Here is a 22,422-nt window from a genome sequence, read left to right on the forward strand (position 1 = left end):
CACCCCCCCCAACCTCCCACCCTTTCCGTTGAGGATTTGAATTGGGCCCATCTGCTCGATGTTCCAGCATGATACAATTTTGAACTAACGGTGCAGCCAAGGGAGTGAATGTTCTTGAAAATGTCCTTAATTAAACAACCCAAGTTCAAGAACACTCCCATTAAAAATTCAAGCAAGGGACACATGCACCGTCGTTCAGTGCAACGCGGAATGAGCATATCTTGCACCAACCGGTAACTCGTGGCATTAAAGATTTATTTTTGTATGTAGGTAGTTTTACGGTGGTTGGTTAGCGGGTGCTCTGGTGTGGTTTGCTCCTTCTTTCCTATCAAGCATCTATCGTCCTTCTTTTTTGTGCATGTTACTCTCTTGCAACACATCTATTCTGCGGCATTTGTATGACCTTATTGTGTTGCAAGTGCAGTAAAACTCTTATTATAACTAAAACGTACCCATTGACACAATTTAAATAATTTAGGAAGCCGGATTCACCCCGTGCTGGGAGGGAAACGTCCCAGCAGAAAGACCGAGATGCTCGATATGAATTCTCTCCACACGGGAATCGAACTCGGGTCTCTTGTGTGCGACGGCGAAGCGCCAAACCGCTACTCCGCAGACGCCGGTAGAACTAAAAAAAAAAAAAAAAGTTAACAGGCGTGTAAAAATGAAAGGCAGAGAGTCAAAAGAGGGTACGAGACGGGACCAAGAGCCAAAAAAAGCCACGCAATGTACAGTTACATACGAATGGGGCCAAATGTTAACGCACCACTAACTCCACTAGCACCAACGGTGACGCTGGTAAAAGCAATACGGGTTGGGGGGCTCAGTCTATTGATCTTGAAATTTATCGATCACCTGATCTGATCGAAGGCAACGGCTGTGGTGCGGGGTTAAAGTGGGGAGAGGGGGAGTCGTGACGTCAGTGTGTGATCTATAATTACTTTCTTATTCTCGACACGCTAAGCTGGCGTGATAAAAGCGCTCGTGGGGCTGAGACTACATGCCAATTACCACTCTTTGGAATTCGAGCCGGGTGTCTTTGGAGGGGGAATGAAACTAATGCTGGCTTTTGTAATAGTGGATTTTTATCGATGTTCCAGTATGCCAAGCAGTGTCTAATTTCTTTAAATGTAGATTTTAAAAAATATATTTCTCTTTTGTGCTTGTTTTTTTTTACCATGTCTCAAAGTGAATGGCGAAAATATTAATAACATCAGATATGCCGATGACACAGTTTTAATAGAGACTCAGAAAACGACCTTCAATCGCTTCTAGATACTGTTGTAACAGAAAGTGGACGTTAAGGACTGATGTTGAATGTAAAGAAAACTGAGTGCCTGGTTATGTCCAAAAATGCATCAAATCCTCTTTGTAATCTCATTAGCGAAGGCTAAAAGATCAAACAAGTGCAACAGTTTAAATATCTAGGGTATATAATAACATCTGAAGCCAAATGTTCTACAGAAATCAAACGGAAAATTACAATGGCTAAGGCTAGTTTTAATATTTTGAGCCCAATCCTGAAAGACAGAAACATCTCAATGACTACCAAAATGAAAGTTCTGAAATGCTATGTATGGTTAACCTTTCCATTTAGCTGCGAATGCTGGACAATCACTTAAGACTGAAAATAAAATAAAAGGAACAGAAAGGTGGTTTTGTCAGGAGACTGCTGAGAATATCGTGGAAGGAAAAGAAATCAAATGAGGTAGTGCTTGATTAGGCCCACTTGGGACGCTCACAATTAAAAACAATCAGGAAACGACAAATGCAGTTTTTGGGACACCTGAATAGACATAAAAGTCTTGAACATTTAGCTAGCACTGTCAAATCGAAGGCAAACGAGGCAGGGGTTGGCCCAGAGCAACCTACTAAGGGAACCTATAGAAATGGGTAACAGGGAAAGATCAAGGAAACGAAGCTTTCTTAAGGGCATCCGAGCAAAGGAATGAATGGAGAACCATGATTGGCGATATCTGTTCCAGATCTGGCACTGGATGATGATGATTATATTTTTGGGGTATTGTAATGCCCATTAAGCATCTCATCGAGGTGAAAATGAGTGATATAACTGCTATTCATTATTATTATTATAACTATTATTATTATTATTATTATTATTATTATTATTATTATTATTATTATTATTATTATTATTATTATTATTATTATTATTATATCATGAGTATTATTATTTTTTATATTATTATTATTATTATTATTATTATTATTATTATTATTATTATTATTATTATTATTATTATTGTTATTATTATTATTAAAAGAGAAGGACTGGTATAGATTGAAATATGGGGATTATATCACGTCTTCAAATAGATTTAGATCCTTGTCCAGGAAGAGGATTATTTTCCCTGTTTTTTATGGAGGAAGGGCAGACGGGGGGGGGGGGGGGGGGGGGGGTGAGAAGGCGGGTGTAGATATTAACCGCCTGATTTTCTTGGGAGAATGACGCTTGATTTTTTCAGATTAAGTGTATGGCCTTTTACGTCTTGAAAGGCGGTTTTAAAGCAATTTGTAAAAATACAACATTGCTTCGGCGGTAGACACAGAGGGAGTAAATTGCCGAAGACTTCTTCCCTCTCTTCATGTCATGAATACTTTGACGGGTTCCAAAGGAGATATAAATAAAGCTTGCTTAACTTGGTTTATGTTGTGGAAAATTAGCATGTTCGTTGACATTAATTTTTTTTTTTTGGGGGGGGGGGGGGAGGTGAGGGTGGTGTTGCTTTCTTCCTTTCTCCCAATTGTATCTTTCCCCACACCGAAAGTTTTAAATTGTCGTTGACAAGTACTGTTGAAGGTGACCCGAGCGTGTGAGGCCGTACTTGTTGCTCGTAACAAACGGATTTCTGAAATTGAAATTGTACAGGTTTAACACCCTTTGCAACATTGTGAAAATGGTGAAATGGTATGGGTTTAACGCCCCTATCAACACTATTAGGTTATTTACGGGGAGGGACCTCCTAGTTTAACGTCCGTCTCCGATAGGACCGATTCAAGTGGGAAGTTCGTGTAAAGTGCCTTTCCAAGGACACAACGTCCGACCGAGCTGAGGCTGGAACCCCCGAACCCGCAATCTCACGATTACGAGTCCGGTAGCCTAACCACTAGACTACCGACGCCTCTTGCAACATTGTGAGTTCTTCTAAAAGGCAAGACCTCCGAATTGAACGCCCGCCCTCTAGAGGACAGAGCCAAATGGGGAAAGGTCGTGCAAAGTGCCTTTCCCAAGGGCACAACTTTATACTGACCTGGACTTCGAACCTCTAAACCTAAAATCTCAAGATAATGAGTCCGTTGGCCTTACTACTAGACTACCGACACCACGAACTGATTCCTATGAGGTGGCAATTATAGAGAGCATTGACTGATGTAGTATTTAGACACTTAGACGTCAAACGCAGCAGAATTGAGTTCGAATCGAATCTCGTATAGGGAAATTTAGGCCTATATCAAATCCAGTCTGCCTGCGATTACGTCGTGTCTCTCTCAGCCCGGGCTAACCATGACAGGCAGGATCGAAGCAGCTTATTCCCTGAAAGATCTAAATTTTGTCAAAGGGGTAAGGGGGGGGGGGGTAAAATGTTGAAGAAAACAATCCAAGGACAACACCCCCCCACCCCCCAAAACCAGTTACCGTGTACGCTACATCAGCAGAGTGCGCTATATCCCAACATATCAAAACGAAATCTTCAATATACGTCCTGAAACATTTGGTTGCGGGTAACGCTAACAGATATGACTATAATTTATCCCCATCTGGTGTTCAATCGGGTGTCTTGAAAGCGCGGGTGGATCGTTATAACGCTTCTGTTACAACATAAATTCTCAGTGTTTTTGTGTGTAGGGCTATAACTTTGCTCCCACATCGTACGAGAGCTTTCGATAAACTCGAGGGTTTGCGTGCTGTGCGTACGGCGCATCAAAAGGTGATATATCTTCGGGCTGTAAGAGCAAAAACGTAATGAGTGTGCATGTCTCTCTTTCTTCTTGTGCTTCCAATAAAAAAAAAAGTGGCGTATTTCACACTCGAACACTCATGGTCATGAAACTGTCGGGTAGTTTCCACTGGGTAGTGATGGCTATTGTTTTGTTTGGGGGTCATTTTCATGTTTTTTCCGTTAAAAAAAACGAGCGTAACAATATAAGCCACAAATAAAAAAGGTAATCATATACACACGAATAAAAATACCCATTACACAAGTAAATAGATAGCTCAGAAAGAAATTAAAAAGGTATCTCAAGGCCACGCCTGCCCCCCCCCCCCCTACCCCCCCCCCTACGTGTTTTCTTTCTTTGTGTAGAAGGCAGTGATGGGCATGGTGTGTGTGTGTGTGTGTGTGTGTGTGTGTGTGTGTGTGTGTGTGTGTGTGTGTGTGTGTGTGTGTCTGTGTGTGTGTGTGTGTGTGTGTTTGTCAAAGAGTGGATTTTATTTGAGGAAGAGCTGGAATGGGAAGAAGGGTAAAATTAATGTGCAGGTTTTACCTGCGAGACAAAGTATGCAAAGGAAGACCTCACCCGCTCCACCACCCTAAGAGATCAATGCCCTCACCCCGACAACAACAGCAACAACAACAACAACAACAACAATAACCATAACAACAATAGCAGCAGCAAAACAATAACAACAATAACAGCTACTACAACAACAGTAATAACAGCAGCAACAACAACAGCAATAACAACAGCAACAACATACAACAACAACAACAACGACAACAGTAGCAAAACAATAACAACAACAACAAAAAAAGCAACCGAGCAACGAACAAGCTACGATACAAAAGTCGCAGAGTACACGTCAGCGAATTGTCTTTAATTATTAAATTTGTCATCGCTAGATATTTTGCGCAACTGTGTATGGCAGTGGAAAGATATATCGATGTCTTTTTCGTGCCCTGTCTCTCTCCTAATTTGTCTGCCAGTTTTTGAACAGAGCTGATGCGTCTTATATATCGCTTCTTTGTCCTGTTTTGTGTAACCTCTGCTCACTTTCGGGTGTTCCGTTAGCTCAGTTTGTATCATGCTGGGCCTCGGAGCGAACTGCCCGGTTCCAATCCCCGACTGGGTGCTCCTGAAATCTGGTTGTTTTGTGGAGTTTTGAAGGTTTCATAGAACTTTTTGCCCATTTGAGTCGATCCTGTTCAATGTTGATATTACGTGTGGATTCGGAGGTCCTGTCTCTTAATTAAACAAATAGTGTTGAACTGAGCGTTAAATCCTTACACTCATTACCTGTTTACTTGCTTTCTTACTCTGCTTTGTTTTCATGCCGACCCTCTTCATTTACTGTCGCCGGTTTGAGTTGTTCAGCTCTTTTGCCCTGCTCATATCTGTTTTGCTCTAGACTTCTTTTTTTAAGGCATGGGCTGTTCTGTTGATATTCTTGTCCATAGTTTTACAAAATATGTAGGCCTACAGCATGTCGAAAGAGGTTTCGACGTTTCAATTTGCATGCCTAACTTGCTGCAGCTTTTTAAAACTGTGGGCCGAAAAAAATTGCAGGCGTTGAAAATGTGTGTCCAACGTATTTCAGTCATTGAGTCATTGTCCACAGTATTGCAAATAGTTTTGTTACGAAATTATTGCCTCGTTTTTTTTTCTATGTGTCTAAAGAATTGCATGCAGCATTTCAACTAGTATCCCAAGTTTTGCAACTTTTTGAATAATATGTGTTCACAGAGTTACAACCTTTTTAGTTTAGTTTTCGTTAGAGTTTTACGGCACTTGCAACATAATAAGGTCGTATAAGTTCCGAAGATTGGAGGTGTTACAAGAGAGTAACAAGTACAAAAGAGGAGGAGGAGTGCTCGTCAACCACCCACGTTTACAACTTTTTAACGAAGCGTTCATTTTATGCAATCCTTTTAATTAAGTGTGTAGTTCAAGAGCACCACTTGTACGTCCTACTTCTTATCTGTTCCCCCGTGTACTGAACGACCGCTGTCTTCCCAGTGTGCACTAAACCACCCCTGCCATGCCAGTGTGCTTCTCTTCTCTCAATCCAAGCGACTTTTTCATAACATTTTCAAAGTTTTGCCTATGCTTCTTGCCTTTTTAAAAGTGCAAGTGCTTTTTACGCCCTCGACGACATAATTTACATCATTTTCGTGGTGGGTTTCAACCTAGCCTGCCAAGGCCTACCAGGGCTGAGAGGAATGCAACTTCTGATCAGAAAGACTGAGATACTCGATATAAAAATCTCTCCACACGGGAATCAAACTCAGGTCTTCTGTGTATGACAGCGAAGTACATAACCGCTACGCCACAGACGGTTTTATATCTTTCATCATTTTGGGGAATATTCGGTTGTTTTTTTCTCTTCTGTTTACTCTGTTGATGGTAGGCGGGTTCTGTTGTGTGGTTTTCTCCTCGGTTCCTATTTTAAGAAAAGCCTATCGTCAGTATCTCTCCTCCTTTTCTTTGTATGTTAGTCTCTAGTTTAAGTAACACCTCTTATTGTCGGCACTTCCACGACCTGTTTATGTTACAAGTGCAGTAAAACTTTTACTAAAACTAAGACGTGTCCAAAGTAATGCAACTTGTCTCTCTAATCATCTTTGGGAATATTCGTGATTTGGTTTACTTTTATTGTCATGTTTCTCATTATTTTGAACGTACCTGCAAGCGCCCTCATATGACTAAATGTTGTTGCGAGCACAAACGTGGATAGTTGGCGGGTGCAGCTCTGGTCTGGTTTGCTCCTTCTTTCCTATCAAACATCTATCGTCCTTATCTCTCCTCCTTCTTTTTTGTGTTTTTTACTCTCTTGTAACACATCTATTCTTCGGCACCTGTACGACCTTATTGCGTTGTTAGTGCCGTAAAACTCTTACTATAACTTTAAAAAACTGACATAATGCAGTTGCAAGCTCCATAAAACTTTTATCAAACAGAAATGTAACCGTATCGTTCTCTCCACAGCGTGACCCATAGATAATGGGTAGCGGATCTTCCAAAGAGAGTGCACGATCTAGCAATTCACAACGTACTGTAGTGAGGCCACAAGCTACTACATCCAGGAGAGGGGACTTTCAGGAGGTCGAGGTCCGGCCGACAGGCCAGGGGCAGGGCGAGAACATGTCTAGTTCTCGGAACCCAGAGGGTAAGTAGTACTTTACACACCTGGTTGTTGTTGTTGTTGTCGTCGTCGTTGTTGTTGTTGGTTTGTGGTGGTGGTAATAGTAATGTTGCTGTTGTTGTTGTTGTTGTTGTTGTTGTTGTTGTTGTTGTTGTTGCTTCTGCTGCTGCTACTGCTGTTGTTGTTGTTGTTGGTTTGTGGTGGTGGTAGTGGTGATGTTGTTGTTGTTGTGGTGATGGTGTTGTTGTTGTTGCTGTTGCTGCTTCTGCTGCTGCTACTGCTGTTGTTGTTGTTGCTGCTGTTGTTGCTCCTGTCGTTCTTTTTCGTTTTATTTCTTCTTCTTCTTCTTCTTCTTCTTCTTTTCTTCTTCTTCTTCTTCTTCTTCTTCTTCTTCTTCTTCTTCTTCTTCTTCTTCTTCTTTTTCTTCTTCTTCTTCCACGATATTGATTCACCATTCATTTCTATGCAGAATATCATTGAATGGATCTTATCAAATACTGAGGAACTGTCCAAGATGGCTAGCCACTGTCTAGGAGAGAAATGATTGTCTCAGGCAGGTGGTTCTCTTGGACAATGTCATTATAATATAAAAATGCAAGAAGAGATCGGAAGCGGTTGTTTGCACAGGTGTTTGTCTTGGACAAGTGGCTGTTAAAACGGGTTTGACTGTATCACCACTGCAGGGAATGAGGTCAGAGATTGGGCGAGGCGCTCAGTTAGCTCACTAAGTATCATGATGGACTACGGAGTAGATGGACTTGCTTTGAATCCTTAACTGGGCATTCTTGAAGTTTAGTTGTTTTTGGAAACTCTCCTTCCTTTCGGCCCAGTCCTATCAGAGATGAACGTTAAATTCGGAGGTTCCGTCTCTTAAACAACCTTACTGCGTTAAAAGGGGGCATGAAATCTAATCAGCAACCAACGTTGGAAACAAAGAAATACTGCGGGTTTATTGGGGATACGACCGCCACAGGTCAACGAAGGATGAGCTCAATAGTTACTGGTAGCACGCTAGACTACAGCACAGATAACCGTTGTTCGAATCTTCAAAAGTAGGCTTATTTAACTTCTGTTGTTTTTTGTGGGTTTTTTTCATTTGTCTGTTGTTGTTGTTTGTTTGTTGTTGTTGTTTTTGTGTTGTTGTTGTTGTTGGTTTTTTTGGGGGGGAGTTGATGTTATCTTCTACTATAGCTTGTCTACCACAAAAATGTAATGTTTTTTCTTGAACAGCTTTTGATTCCATTTACGTTAAGCCTTGGGGTTTTAAGTAGGCCTGATTGTATAATATGATAATCTTGTTTGTCTTTTCAAGCATTATTTTTTCTAACTTTAGGGGTGCTGTCATATGAAAGAAGAACGATAATGTCGGAGATCCTGCCTCTTAAGAGAAAACTTGCTGTATTAAAGGGAGGTTTTAAACCCGTACCATACCATACTTTGTCGCTTTTAAAGACAAGCGGGCTAACCCAGATTTCGGGGGTTTCCGGAAATCTTGACCTACACCAAAAGTGGGCATTACCCTACCTATAGGAGAAGCTTGGTTTCATTGGTGTGTGTGTATATTTGTTTGGTTATAGAGAAAACTCTCCTTGTCTTTTAAAGAAATGAACAGGAGAAGGTTGGTTATAGAGAACATTCTCCTTGTCTTTTAAAGAACCTGAACAAGGGTCCAAAAACACTACCTTCGATTTTCTCAAAACAGCTTTTTTCAGGATAGCCCCCTTTGTGTTTTAAAGAACCTGAACAAGGATCCTTCGGCTTTCTCAAAACAGCATTTTTTTCGGGATAGCCCCCCTTGTGTTTTAAAGAACCTGAACAAAGATCCTTCGGCTTTCTCTAAAAACAGCTTTTTTTCGGGATAGCCCTCTTTGTGCTTAATTAAAAGCTACCAATTTACGACCCCTCAGGTCAACGCGACTCTCGGTCCCAGCCTCCGGAGGCAGGGCGTGGCGGCAGCAACCGCTACGCCAGACACGCTGCCAGCCCGACCACCAACAGCTCGTCCTTACAGCACGGACAGACAGGGGCGGCAACTTCCAGAAGCAACGGCAGAAACAGATCTGACCTGCAGGTAAATTCCGCAATTCCGCTTTCATGAATAATTATCTTCACCAAAGAGATGTTTTTTTTTTTTTGTTTTATGACATATTTTTCAGCGTTTCCCTTCAGAGGATCATCATGCCCTAAATCCCCCCCCCCCCCGCCCCACTTTAAAAAAAAAAGCCCAGCCCAGTCCCACCCCCCCCCCCCCCACACTCACACACACATTCAAATAAATGAATAAATAAATAAGTAAATAATGAGATTGAATCAACGTTTCTTTTCATGTATAGCCTGTGCCATCAGTTACAACTGGGGTGCTAGTTATTTGAATCTATAGCACCCTAAAGACGATCTCACTCCTACCCAATGCGAATGTTGTGTACCCTTGGCGTACCTATGACTTACGTATGGTATAACTATGGCATATATGTGACTTACCTGTGGAGTACCTGTAACGTACCTATGACATACCTATGATGTATCTGTGGCTTACCTGTGGCGTACCTTTGACGTACCTATGACGTACATATGATCTATCTATAGCGCCACTCATCTGTAGCGTAACTGTGACGTACCAATGACGTACCTATGACGTATCTATGATGTATCTGTGACTTACCTGTGACGTACCTACGATGTACCTATGATGTATCTGTGGCGTATCTGTGACTTACCTGTGACTTACCTGTGACGTACCTATGACGTATCTATGATGTACCTGTGACTTACCTGTGAAGTACCTGTGACGTACCTATGACGTACCTTTGACGTATTGTGACTTATCTGTGGAGTACCTGTGATGTACCTATGATGTATCTATGGTGTATATGTGACGACTTACCCGTGGAGTACCTATGGCGCACCTGCGATGTACATGTGACCAACAAGACTTACACCTTCTCTGGGGAAAACTTTCTTTTGTTCTGTTTAAATTCACTCCATGCTGGAAAACGATACTGTGCATTATACCTAGCTTATAGACATAGGTAGAGTAGTGTCGTGTGAGGTTAACGTTAGATTCTTTCACTTCATTGTTACAATATAACCTTTACAGTAAGTTTTAATCTGTTACTTTCTATGTAAATGGACGTGTCTGGGTTACGAGAGATTACTCACCTGAGAATCCGTGTACTTGTTCACTCTTTCTTTCAATTCCATTTGTTTTATTGCTGCTAGAAGGACAAGAGCAAATCGTCGACTGCCCCCGGTGGCTCACAGGTAAAAAAAAAGATTGAAAAAACACAAGCAAAACAGAATCTAAAAAGATAAAATTTGATCGACACCTTTGCCTTAATCAATTGCTGTGACACCAGATCGTCAATATTTTATCGTGCCTAATCGTTCACTAAAACAGTGAGTGCCTGTGAGTGCAGAGGACAGGATGTGCTTGTATTTCTGTGTTGTTTGGTTACCGTGGTAAATAATTATATATTTGTTGTGTTGGTGTGTCGTAAGCTTAGATCTGAATTATAGAACATCCTAGATCGCGCACTCTTATAACCCGCTGCTCTCTGTTGTCTTTGAAGTCTTCGGTGCGAAACGTGCACACAGTGGGCGCCCTTATGAGGGACACCACATTATAGAGCGGTCAAATATCTCCTCAACTATCGAACATAGGTTCTCCAATTTTTGCACAATGACTTGCATCAATTTGTCTTAACAGATCAATATTTTTGTAAACACATGGAAGCTGTATTCTAGGAACTTCATTAATAAATACTCATTTAAAAAATCCAAGTGGGTGGTTTCTACAGATGTTGAAATGTTTACAGCTGGGGCAATATTATTTTTACTAGCACGTCCGTCATGTTATTCTAATCGAGACATTATGCTTATTGAACGCATGTTTTGAGAACCATTAGTGCAAAAAATGTGTTCACTATAAGATTATTTTTTTGTAACAGGTTTAGCCACTAAAACTTGTCTTTCAACTTTCATGAGCCGTGACGTAGGCCATAATTACACATATTATGTCTTTGATGAGCTGTCATGAGCTGTGACGTAGGCCATATGGGTAATCAAAATGTGTGTGAGAAGCGGGAAGTGCTATGAACAATCCCATTTTACGTGTGACTGAGATTTAAAGTATTTAATATAAATTTAAGAAGAAAAGTTTTACAATATTGCCCCAATTGTTCAAGAAAAATATGATTTAGTTAAGACATGTTGATACAGACTGCTGTGCAAAGTATAGATGAGATTTATTCACCACTCTCGTTAAAGAGATATTTGAAGATAAGTTGCCCCACGAATATTTGACCGCACTATAGTCTTGCTGCAGTCGAGGGTGCATGGCACCTTCTCCCCGCCTTTTTTTGCGCTTCATTTGGCTACAAATTGAGCCAAAAAGTGCGTTTCATAGTGAACCTGAATCACGTCACAGTGGACGGTCTAGGATAATAATAATACAGGTTTATGGCGTGGATGTAGCTGATCTTTTTGTTGCGTGTGTCGTTCGGTGTTTTGTTTCCTAAATATCTCTCACTTGTTCATTAACTGACTGTTCCCTGCACCTCAGTTTTGTCGTTGTGATATTTCGAATTAATATAGTTATCATGAGTGGAAACATGTTAGTGTTAGAATATTTTTTCCGTGGACTTTTCTATGAAAGTTTCACTGAATCAAATCTGGCAAAGAACACTATGTGTCGCAAGCTGCTGAAATAAAGTAGTCCTACTTTTTCTCTCGACAAAATACCCCTGTCTGTAATTTCCGGCTCCTAAATTCCAGTTAGATCTGCCAAGAAAAAACCACCATTAGCTCAGTTGGTGTTTTGCTGGACTACAGAGTGGATGGCCCTGGTTCAAATCCCTAACGGGAACTTCCGAGTTTGGGTTATTTTAGTTTTTAGTGTTTTTTATTGTGGGGTGGGGGTGTGGTAATTTTAAGGCTCTCCACCCTTTTGGCTCGATTCTATCGGAGATGGACGTTAAATTAAGAGATCTCTCTTCTTAAATAACCTAAAAGTGCTGAAACGTCTATGTCGACCTGCAAAGAATCGGTCATCTGGTACGGCGCCTGTAAGAGTTTTTTTTTAAAGAGAGAAAAAAAAAAAAGAAAAACTACTAATGCTTTTCTTGTGCACATTTCTGACTCACAGTTTGCCGTCTTTACTGTATCTATGGATCTGTTGTAATTCTTGTATGCAGTTTCTTTTTTTACCTCTGAGAACTAAATATGGCATGCTTTTTTCTATTTGATTTCCCCAAAATACCAGGTCTTTCAATATTTAATGGGCTTTTTTCGTTTACAGATCTTTTTCATGTTTGTTATCTTTCGAATATTATGAATGTAGTATTAAAGGGAAAGCTGTATGATTGATTAACCCCCCCCCCCCACCCATTTATTTGTTTTGGCCAATCTATGTTTCTCCTGTCTATCTGATGATTCTTTGCTCTTGGCCTACTCTCTCGCTGCTTCTTTCCCAATAGGCATGTTTAAGATCTGTTGACATTGGCTAGCTGTATTCCGTGGACTGTATTCGTTTGCTCTTATCATGTCGTATTAGAAGGACCAAAGTCTTCGATCGCTTGATTTCTATTTATTCGCTGAACAGCATAGATTTATAAGCTCATAACTTTTATTTATTTTTATTTTTTTGGGTATCTAGTGTACCTTTTGCTTTTTTAATACTTTAACCATTATTTGACCATCTTGCAATTTCTGAGGCGACTCTTTTTTCCAGTGAAACAAAGCGGTTTGTTTATAGACTGGACGTACAGTTAAATAGAATTAGCCCTTTTGTAAAAGCATTATAATTATCCTTTAAATCAAATAACCTGTATAAAATCTACTTTCTGGTAATGGTTTTTCTTATCAATGAATAAAAAGGACCTATGATAAAAACTTTTAAAAGACCCTGGCCTTTATAAATGATCAATCAAAGTACCCACCTGCCTTCTTTGCTGGTGTTTCTTGATAAGTTGTATAAACAGAAAGCCAGGGAAATGACAATCTATTGGGTATTTATTGGTACTCCTCTCGCATGGAACAACACCGAATTTGAAAAAAAAATTCTGGAACAGGTGTAACCGTGACCCTCACTTTGGATCTTAACTTGTGGAAGGTATAACCCACTGGCTTCTTTAGTGTTGACGCTTATAAACTTTTCACACGCACTTTCTTTCTCTCTCTCTCTCTCTCTCTCTCTCTCTCTCTCTCTCTCTCTCTCTCTCTCTCTCTCTCTCTCTCTCACACACACACACACACACACACACACACACACACACACACACACACACACACGCACGCACACACATATCAGGAGTTCGGTTCTCGTTATGGAAAGTCTATTTCATGGAGTATCTTTGTCTTTCTGATGGAATGCAGTTTCCCAACTCAGTTTAGGACGGCCCTGAAAGACAATATCGAAGCAATCCTTCTCCATATGCGATCTACATTGTGTTAGTGAAGGTGCACACATGTACACCTCCACAGCCCCATATATATTTTTTACTAATCATTTGCTTGGACGTTGTTTCCCTTTCTGTCTAGATTGGCCGTAATAGATATGGTCCAAGCCCGCTCTAAAATTTAGATTGTGTCAATGGGGACGTAAAATCATCTACTTAAAAATAGCAATATTGCCTCCATTTTTAATTTCGATTTATTCGAATTCGGTGTCATGTCGTGCTGTGCCATGTAGTCGTAGGCCTATGTTGGTTTCCAGCCTAACCCCTCAGTAATCTTCACTTTCAGAACGGCGAAGAGGCAAAAACAAATGGCAAGAGAAAGAATGCAAGTAGCTTGTGGTGCTAACCTACGAGTAGCAACAACACTGACCTAACGTTTGTGCTAACCCTAAACCCCAATCCTCGGAACCCTGGATTGTTCAATATGATTGACTTATTCCCTTTCTTTCATGAACTGTTTTGTGGCTCTGACGTTTCACTGAATTTATTTCCCGCATCAAGTTTGCTATAAGGGCAACGACTCACGGCACTCTCCAAGTCTGTTTAACACCAACACAAGTATACTATACTTACCAATACACATTGAAGAGCTTTTTCTTATTGTGATGCCGTCGTAAATAGTGACGCCCCACCCCCGTCAGCAAAAACGCAAAAACTAAAGCAAAGAAACGGATTTTTAAAAATAACGATCCCACCTCCCCACCTTCCCCACTTAACTCCACAGACAAACTAAGAAAACAAAAGAAAAAACACAAAAAGATAAGCAAAACAAGAAGAGAACAAACCCCGCAATTTTAAAGATAAACGAATGAACAGACAAACTAAAAGTGACACAACTAATCTGTCCGAAGTAATCACACTAAGAAAAATAACACTCTGTCACCCACGTTTTCATTCTGTATATCAATGAGGCTTGCATCTCACATCTCACGAACTGTTACGGTACTTAAAACATGAGTTTTCTGTCCCCTTCCCCACCCCCACCTCCCTCTCTCCCTTCCCCTCCCCCCATCCTCTCTCTCTCTCTCTCTCTCTCTCGCTCACTTTCGCCCTCTCTCTCTCTCTCTCTCTCTCTCTCTCTCTCTCTCTCTCTCTCTCTCTCTCTCAACCTCGCCCTTTTTTGTTTTCCAATGTTGTTTGCTTTTTTTCCCCCATGAGCACTTTTTACAATTTGATTGACCATCTTTTGCTGATATTCTTGGGTCGATATTCTTTGGCTGTGGTCTTGTACAGCCACAGCACGCCAATTTTGAGCCTGCATGTTGCACAAAATATTCCCATCATGTGTTTCCAGTTTTTAGTTTTTAATATTGTGCGATTCTTAAAACTTTCCCTATCATCTTGCCATATCTTGCAACCTCTGTTGCTTTAATTAGGTTTTGCTTTTTAAAAGCCTTTCCCTTCTGTCCACTCGAACGTTTGAGTGGGCAATGGTAAGTCCTTATTTCCTTTCACCCACTCCGCCATCCTCCCCATTCCCCTTCCTTTTCGTAGAAATGTATTTGTTTCTTCGTTACTCCTCGCTAATTCATTTGTTGACAGCGGTCTCCCAGCACCATGAGTCACAAAATATCTTCGTTACATTGTGGGTGTTTGGCGGGTGCTCTGGTGGGGTTTGCTTCTTCTCTCCTATCAAACATCTATCGTCTTTATCTCCCCTCCTTCTTTTCTGTGTTTGTTACTCTCTTGTAACACCTCTAATCTTCGGCACTTATATGACCTTATTGTGTTGCAAGTGCCGTAAAACTCCTACTAAAACTAAAATTACGTTACTTTGATGAGAACCGTGTTTGCCTCAACACCTTCCCCGAAAAATAATCCAGCAAAAAGTAAAACAACAGCTAACAACTGTAACAAATAACTCGCCAACTAACCAACGTAATAAAAACACAAAACATATTCTTAAAAAGCAATACAAATACAACTAAAACAAATTTTAAAAAGCAACAAAACAACCCCCCCCCCCCCCCCTTGTTACTAACAACTGCCCAATCTCTAAACACTTCGCAAAGGAACCCAAAGAAACACCACCCCACCCACCACAATGGGAAAAGAACAGTAGGCCTATGTGTCCTCCAAGTTTACATTTACTTAAAGTTTACACTTCCTGTCTTCAGACTGTTAGTAATGTGTCTCACGTCATAATAAAATAAGATGTACTCAGACCGACGTTTTTTCATTACAACTTCCGTCTTTCTCATAATACTAATACCATAACTTTGTGACGACACCTTGTTTTCTTGATTTCAACCATTCCCGTCCGTCTCCCAGGTGTCTTTATCTATCTCTTAATGTCACTTCCCTTCTTCATCTTTCCGCAATACGTTTAGGCCAAGTGTTGACAGAAATACAGGAGCCTAAAACAACGTGAAATGGCCGTTAACAGCCTTTTAATTAATTTTTTTCGGGTTTTTTTTTTATATTGACTTCTGTTCTTTTCTCAGAGACGCAGAATTCAAGGAGTATGTACCTACCTGACTTAGTCATAGAAAAGCCACAGATCTTTAGAAACCAAGCTCTACAATGTACCATTTTTTTTTCATTGCTTAACTACAACCTTCGCCAGTCCCCTGCCTACCACGTCTCGACAATCAAATCAAATAATATTAAGAGCTTTGTATCTTTATGTACAGGTCTACTGTCATCATTGGTAGCCTATAATATACCTCTCTAGATTATTATGCTAAAATTAGATTTCCATAAAATTTCGTTTGGTTATTGGTTATGATGATTAGCACCAACTGCTTCTCAATTGTGTGGCCATTTACTGTAAATCCTCTATCCAGCTTTAGACCCCACATTACTTTCTGGTCTATTTTATTTTAAGTTTCATCGCATGGCTTGGATTTTAGGTGGCAAACTGGTGTATATTCTTGACTCTGTATCCTCATGGTGGTTTTTTTTTTGTGGTTTTTTTTTGGGGGGTTGGGGGGGGGGGGGTTAAATACCGGGGACCTCCCTAACTTCAAACACACGTAGTACTGGTAAGGGCGAACGAAACTGATTTTGATATAACAAACAGTTCTCTAGCTGTTACTTTTTCTTTTCAAGCTTACAAAGCAGGGATTAGATATATTTTTTTCATCTATTTATTGCTATTGGGTCTGATGGCTGATCAAACGCAAAGATATTACGTAGTTTTTCTTATACTTGATTCACATCGGAGCGATACGTTTCGCATTTGACTATAATTTAGCTCTCTACTTTCAAAATAATACATTCTCTTTTTCTTTTTAGAATTCGTTCATCGATGATTACGACGGACACTCTTAGTTAAATGTTCTCTTTATGTACATAACTATAATATTATACATAATTATGAGGACTACTGGGGAAAATTTGTGATGTTACATTTTCCTGCTAACTAAAAATTTAGAATCAGAGATGTCCCGTTTCTTTCCTGTCACTGTGTAAGATTCTTAGAAGTTTGATGTTCTACTGTTGAGATATTCATTTAGATCTAGTTGCTATTTTATTCTGGCTTCAGTTTTTGTGTCATTATTGTGTTTCTCAGTTAGGATTTGAAAAGAGGAGTACGATTTGGACATCACCGGTTTTCTCCCTGTAGTCTTCATAATATCGTTAACTTGGCAGCATTTTTATACATGCTGTCACCTCTACATGGCTGTCTTTGTATGTAGTTCTTGAGTTGTTTTTTATGTGACTCGAACTTACTTTTTTGTAACATTCTTAATTGATTAAAGATAGGTACATGGTTATACCTTTTGGTCTATAAACAATGAACACTGTTGTAGGAACCTATATACACACAAACATGCGCGAATACACACACACACACACACACACACACACACACACACACACACACACACACACACACACACACACACACACACACACAAACATATACACACAAACACATACACACAGACCTAAATACAAAAAAAGACTCACGTACGTTCGTACTCTCTCTCTCTCTCTCATAAACACACACACACACACACACACACACACACACACACACACACACACACACACACACATACGCACGTTCACTCAACACACACACACAGAGAGAAAGAGAGAGAGAGAGAGAGAGAGAGAGAGAGAGAGAGAGAGAGAGAGAGAGAGAGAGAGAGAGAGAGAGAATGAGATCCGATTGAACACAAAGGAAAACGTAAATTCGATGTCTTCTTCTAACCTCCTGCAACAATTTCTCTAATCACATGAATGTTGTTTTTTTACTGACTGAAACAAATGTGATGATGCTTGGCTAGGTTGCAATAATATGATTATCCTTTGCTTGTTAACGAAATGCTAATAATGTCTAATAATAATTGGATTGTTGCATAGCTCTGTTGTTGTTGTTTTTTTTTTATTATTAGGTATAATGATATGTCTTTTCATTTTTATGCTAGGTGACATTCTTTGCATGCTAGTTCCAGAAACTTAAGCCATGAACATACAAATCAACTGCACATATGTAACAGCTTTCTCGTGCTGTAACTTCCTTATTCAGGACTCTTACCCCAGAAGTTATTGTTCAAAAGAAACATCTACAGTTTTCTGAAACAGCCTCTCAGATCCCCATGGATGAAACATTATTTCACAAAGGTCTAACCTTTTTGATGATTGAAGATCCGTTTATTGGTTGCTTTGTTTTAAATACTTGCGAAGCAATATCAGTTGTTTTTTTTAAAGTGATCAGAGAAGTCAATAATGAACAGTAAAATTTCTGGTCTTCAGAACGATGTTAAAATCATGTTAGTGTATTTTTGGGCTGGTCGGGCAAGCTCTATTTTTTCCCCTTCAATTGCAAAATATTTCCAAATAGCTTAGTTTTTGAAGCTTTTAGATCATTTGCAAACGCTTTTCGTGAAGCCTACATAAAAGATCAAGCTTTGAAATACATGATATTATATTATATACATACGCATTGTATTATAAAGTCTAGTCTCTCTTAGCCATCAGTTCCAAACTTTATATTACTTACATTTTCTTATCAACACCCCCCCACCGCCCTTTTTATTCCCTCACACACACACACACACACACACACAACCACACACACATACACACACACCACACACACATATACACACGCACATACACACTCACCACACACACATACTCACGCACACACGCGCTCACTCACGCATACTCACAGGAGGCTGACGTCGTATTTGAGACATTCGTCCACAAAAACGGCCGAGAATTCATCTGTGCTGTACGGAATGGTCGCAGGTACTACTTGGATGACTGGCACTCACACGTAAGTTATAGTTTGTTTTAAAAAAGAAATAATAATAATAAGCCCTCCCGAAAGCACTTGAATGGATGACCTAAGATCGCCCCACACAACCCACGTTGTTCTCATCACAGATTCCATGTGTACCCTCAGAAACATCGTAAAAGGGTTTCGTGAGACCAGAATGGATTCATCTGATCGAAGCAACGCCATTATGATCGCTCGCATGTATTTTCTGCTCTTGCCCTGCAGGCTTTAAAGGAAATGAAAAAGCCGACAGACTGGCTGGTGAGGCCACCTAAGGAGACAGCACGGTTCTACCAGACAAGGTCGAGATCCTGAAATGTCTCTCTCGCCACCTGATGGAAGGGGAAGATAAGGAGGCAGAGGCCAGTGTTGTGGAGAGGATGATGGATTAGGGAGTACAGAAAGGAAGCAGAATATCCAGGAAAGAACAGAAGAACGTTCAACCAGATATGCACTTGCACAATCAGCATCAATTTGAAGAGAGCAATGGAGCATCAATGGGACGCGTCCGGATTGCAAGAATGTTGTATCCTGAAACAATGGAACTATGGAATTATAATAATAATAATATTTGGCCAAAGCATTGATTGACGGGTCGCCGAAGTACTACTTTGCGGGTGGTCGGGGGCCGCCCTTTATATAGTAGCGCCTTCGTCCTTTCTTTCCCTGCGTTTTTTCTGTCTATCTTGCTTTTTCTATCCACGAAATTATTGTTAGTTTATGTATTTTGCTTCTCTTTTTTATGTCAAATAATCAGAAAAATTTGAGTCTTTTTGTAATAAGTACACTTTCTACAATAATTTGGGCACTCTGTTAGGTCTGTTCGTCTCATGTTTGGCTATGATAATGGTAATTTTGATGACATAGAAATTAGTATTGATATTTCGAAACCCGATTAGGGCATTTTTGGATTTCGGTATTTTTAGGAAGTTTTCAAAGCCTTGCATCAAGGTGGTGATATTGCCAATTTTGATTGCAGGGATGAGGGTGTTGTTAACTAAAGAGGTGATTCATAATTAGAGTGATTAGTGGATGGTTGGCAGGTGCTCTGGTGTAGTATTCTCCATCTTTCCTATCAAACATCTGTAGTCCTTGTCTCACCTTCTTTTCTTCGCATGTTACTCCCTAGAAACACCTCTAATCTTTGGCACTTGTCTTATACCACCTGTTTGTGTTGTAAGTACCGTAAACCCCTTACTAAAACTAAAGAGATTGTTATAGAAATGATGCCGTTTTTATTTATTTGACGGCATGACGAAGATGAGACTCAGAAATGTGGGTGGTTGGCGGGTGCTCTGGTGTGGTTTGCTTCTTCTTTCCTATCAAACATCTACCGTCCTTATCTCCCCTCCTTCTTTTTTATGTTTGTTACTCTCTTGTAACGCTTTTAATCTTCTGACGCTCATATGACCTTATGCAGTTGCGAGAGCCCTAAAACCTCTACTAAAACAAACAAGACTCATAAACAAATATTAATTATAGTAAATGTCATGATCACTACAAAATTACGTCCTATATTTTTCAGGAGTGGCAGCCGTTCCCAGAAAGATGGTACTCGGAAGGACGAATTGTTCCTATGGACGACAGCGGGCAGTCAAACGTAAGTCACAATGATACAGTGCAAGTCAACTTGGATGGTAATGCCAACTAGTGGCTGATTTTGTAGTTTTGGTGGGTAATGGGGAAGGCCCAGAACAACATACTTAGGGAACCTAGACAAATGGGTAACAGGGAAAGTTCAAGGAAACGTAGCTTTTTTTAGAGCATCCGAGCAAAGGAATGAATGGAGAACCATGATCGCCGATGTCTGTCGCAGATCTGGCACTGGATGATAATGATGAATGGGGACCACATGTAGTGACGAGTCTGTGTTCTTTAATGCTCTGTTTGGAATTAAGTAGGTGGGGGTATGAAAATTAATTCCATCTTTTTAGACAACAAACATCCCTTGTTCCCTCAAATAAAAACATCAGTCAGAAGTAAAAGACCTAGGCTTCTGATAAGTTACAGAAGGTCATTTTTACCATCATCTATCAAAATGCTTCCAGCTTAACCATCTTGTATAAGTATACTTACTACTTTAGAGCATGCACCAAAATAACATTGAGTGTGTATCTAGCTTACGATTATTATTGTTTATAATCTGACAGTGTTAAAAGAGGTCGTTAAACTCCTTTAATTACCTATACGTGTACTTAATATTTAAAAAAACAATTATCATAATTATGATAGTAAATAATATATTATGAATGGTGCAAACTCCTGCTCAATAGCAAGCTATGTGCGCTCTAAATCGTTTAATATTATTTCCCTAGCAGACCCGATTCTGAAACAGTCTCAACTTCCTTGGGAGCGTGCAGTGCAAGCTGCCATTTTACAGGCGCTAAAACACTGACGTACTGACAAGATCTTTTGTCGTCTGTAGCAGGGTACCCAACCCTTCACACTTTTGTGAAGTGTTTAAATGTATTGTGTTAAGTACTTTTCCCAATGATACAGCGTTGGGCGGCGTCGGTAGCCTAGTGGTTAGGATACCGGACTCGTAATCGTGAGATTGCGGGTTCGTGGGTTCGAGCCTCAGCTCGGTCCGACGTTGTGTCCTTGGGAAAGGCACTTTACACGAATTTCCCACTTGGCTCGGTCCTATCGGAGACGGACGTTAAACTAGGAGGTCCCGCCCCTTATATAACCTAATAGTGTTGATAGGGGCGTTAAAACCCATTCCATGTTGGTTTTTTTTCAAAGCGTTGGCCCGAGAAAAAGTGAGCAATAAACTTGTCAGTGACTAAGTCGATAATTTCATCTATGAAAATGTTAACTCTATCGTTTTGCAGGAGACGAATGAGAGCAACAACCAAAGCCGAAGCAATACGAACAACAAACAGGAGCATGACGACAGAGAAGGATATCTCAAACATCCCAAGAGGGGACGCATTGAAACCTATCTCATGGAGGTATTGCTTTGGAACTCTATTTGACAGTGTCTTCCTTCTGAAAACAGGAATTATTGAGTTAAAGAAAAACCTGTCTTTTGCGCAAAACGATGATATCTTAATTCAAGTGGGTGTGTATTTCTCTAATTTTTGGCATTTGTTTTGCGTTCGAAATTTATTTGACAGGGTTTTCCATTTGAAACCAGGAATTATGACAGCTTTATTTTTTTAAATCTGCTTTTGCTCTAAATGCAAATGTATCTTAATTAGTAGTGCTTCTACGTTCAAGTGGGTGTGTATTTTTCTAATCTTCGACAAACTATTTGTGTTTCAAATATCCTAAAACTGTAACTAAAGCTGAAGATAAGCACTCTTCCCACACCTCCTTCATCCCGCCCCACCCCTTTCCTCACGTCTTGTTACATCCAGACCCCCCACCCCGCTCCCCACCACCCGCTCCCTCTCCCCCCTTGTCCGTACTCAATGAGTGCATGTCTTGTGTCCGTCCACAGGAGAGACATTACGTCCATTTCTTCTTCGACCGTCAGTCGGGCAAGTGGCTGAGACTGCCCATTGGCTGGGAGCTGCACCATCACCTGGTCAGACAGATGGTGGATCATGTAGAGGTCAGAGGTCGATTCTCAAGGACAGGGGGGAGGGGGGAGTGTTGTGACTGTATAGGTGGGGGAGGGGTAT

At 40.4% G+C, this 22,422-nt stretch overlaps 1 protein-coding gene across 1 annotated transcript in view; it reads left to right on the forward strand.

The window, feature by feature from the left end:
• Positions 1 to 22,422, forward strand: part of LOC101864231 (kinesin-like protein KIN-14D) — a gene marked incomplete in the record, with an annotated part of 69,615 nt that overhangs the window by 26,813 nt on the left and 20,380 nt on the right. The window contains 6 exon segments of the mRNA XM_035970262.1: positions 6,946 to 7,126; positions 9,010 to 9,173; positions 18,686 to 18,790; positions 20,319 to 20,393; positions 21,628 to 21,747; positions 22,239 to 22,352. Of these exon segments, the coding sequence (XP_035826155.1) occupies positions 6,961 to 7,126; positions 9,010 to 9,173; positions 18,686 to 18,790; positions 20,319 to 20,393; positions 21,628 to 21,747; positions 22,239 to 22,352 (744 nt within the window).

This window comes from Aplysia californica, unplaced genomic scaffold, assembly GCF_000002075.1.
Source record: "Aplysia californica isolate F4 #8 unplaced genomic scaffold, AplCal3.0 scaffold00244, whole genome shotgun sequence".
Classification (NCBI taxonomy): Eukaryota; Metazoa; Mollusca; class Gastropoda; order Aplysiida; family Aplysiidae; genus Aplysia; species Aplysia californica.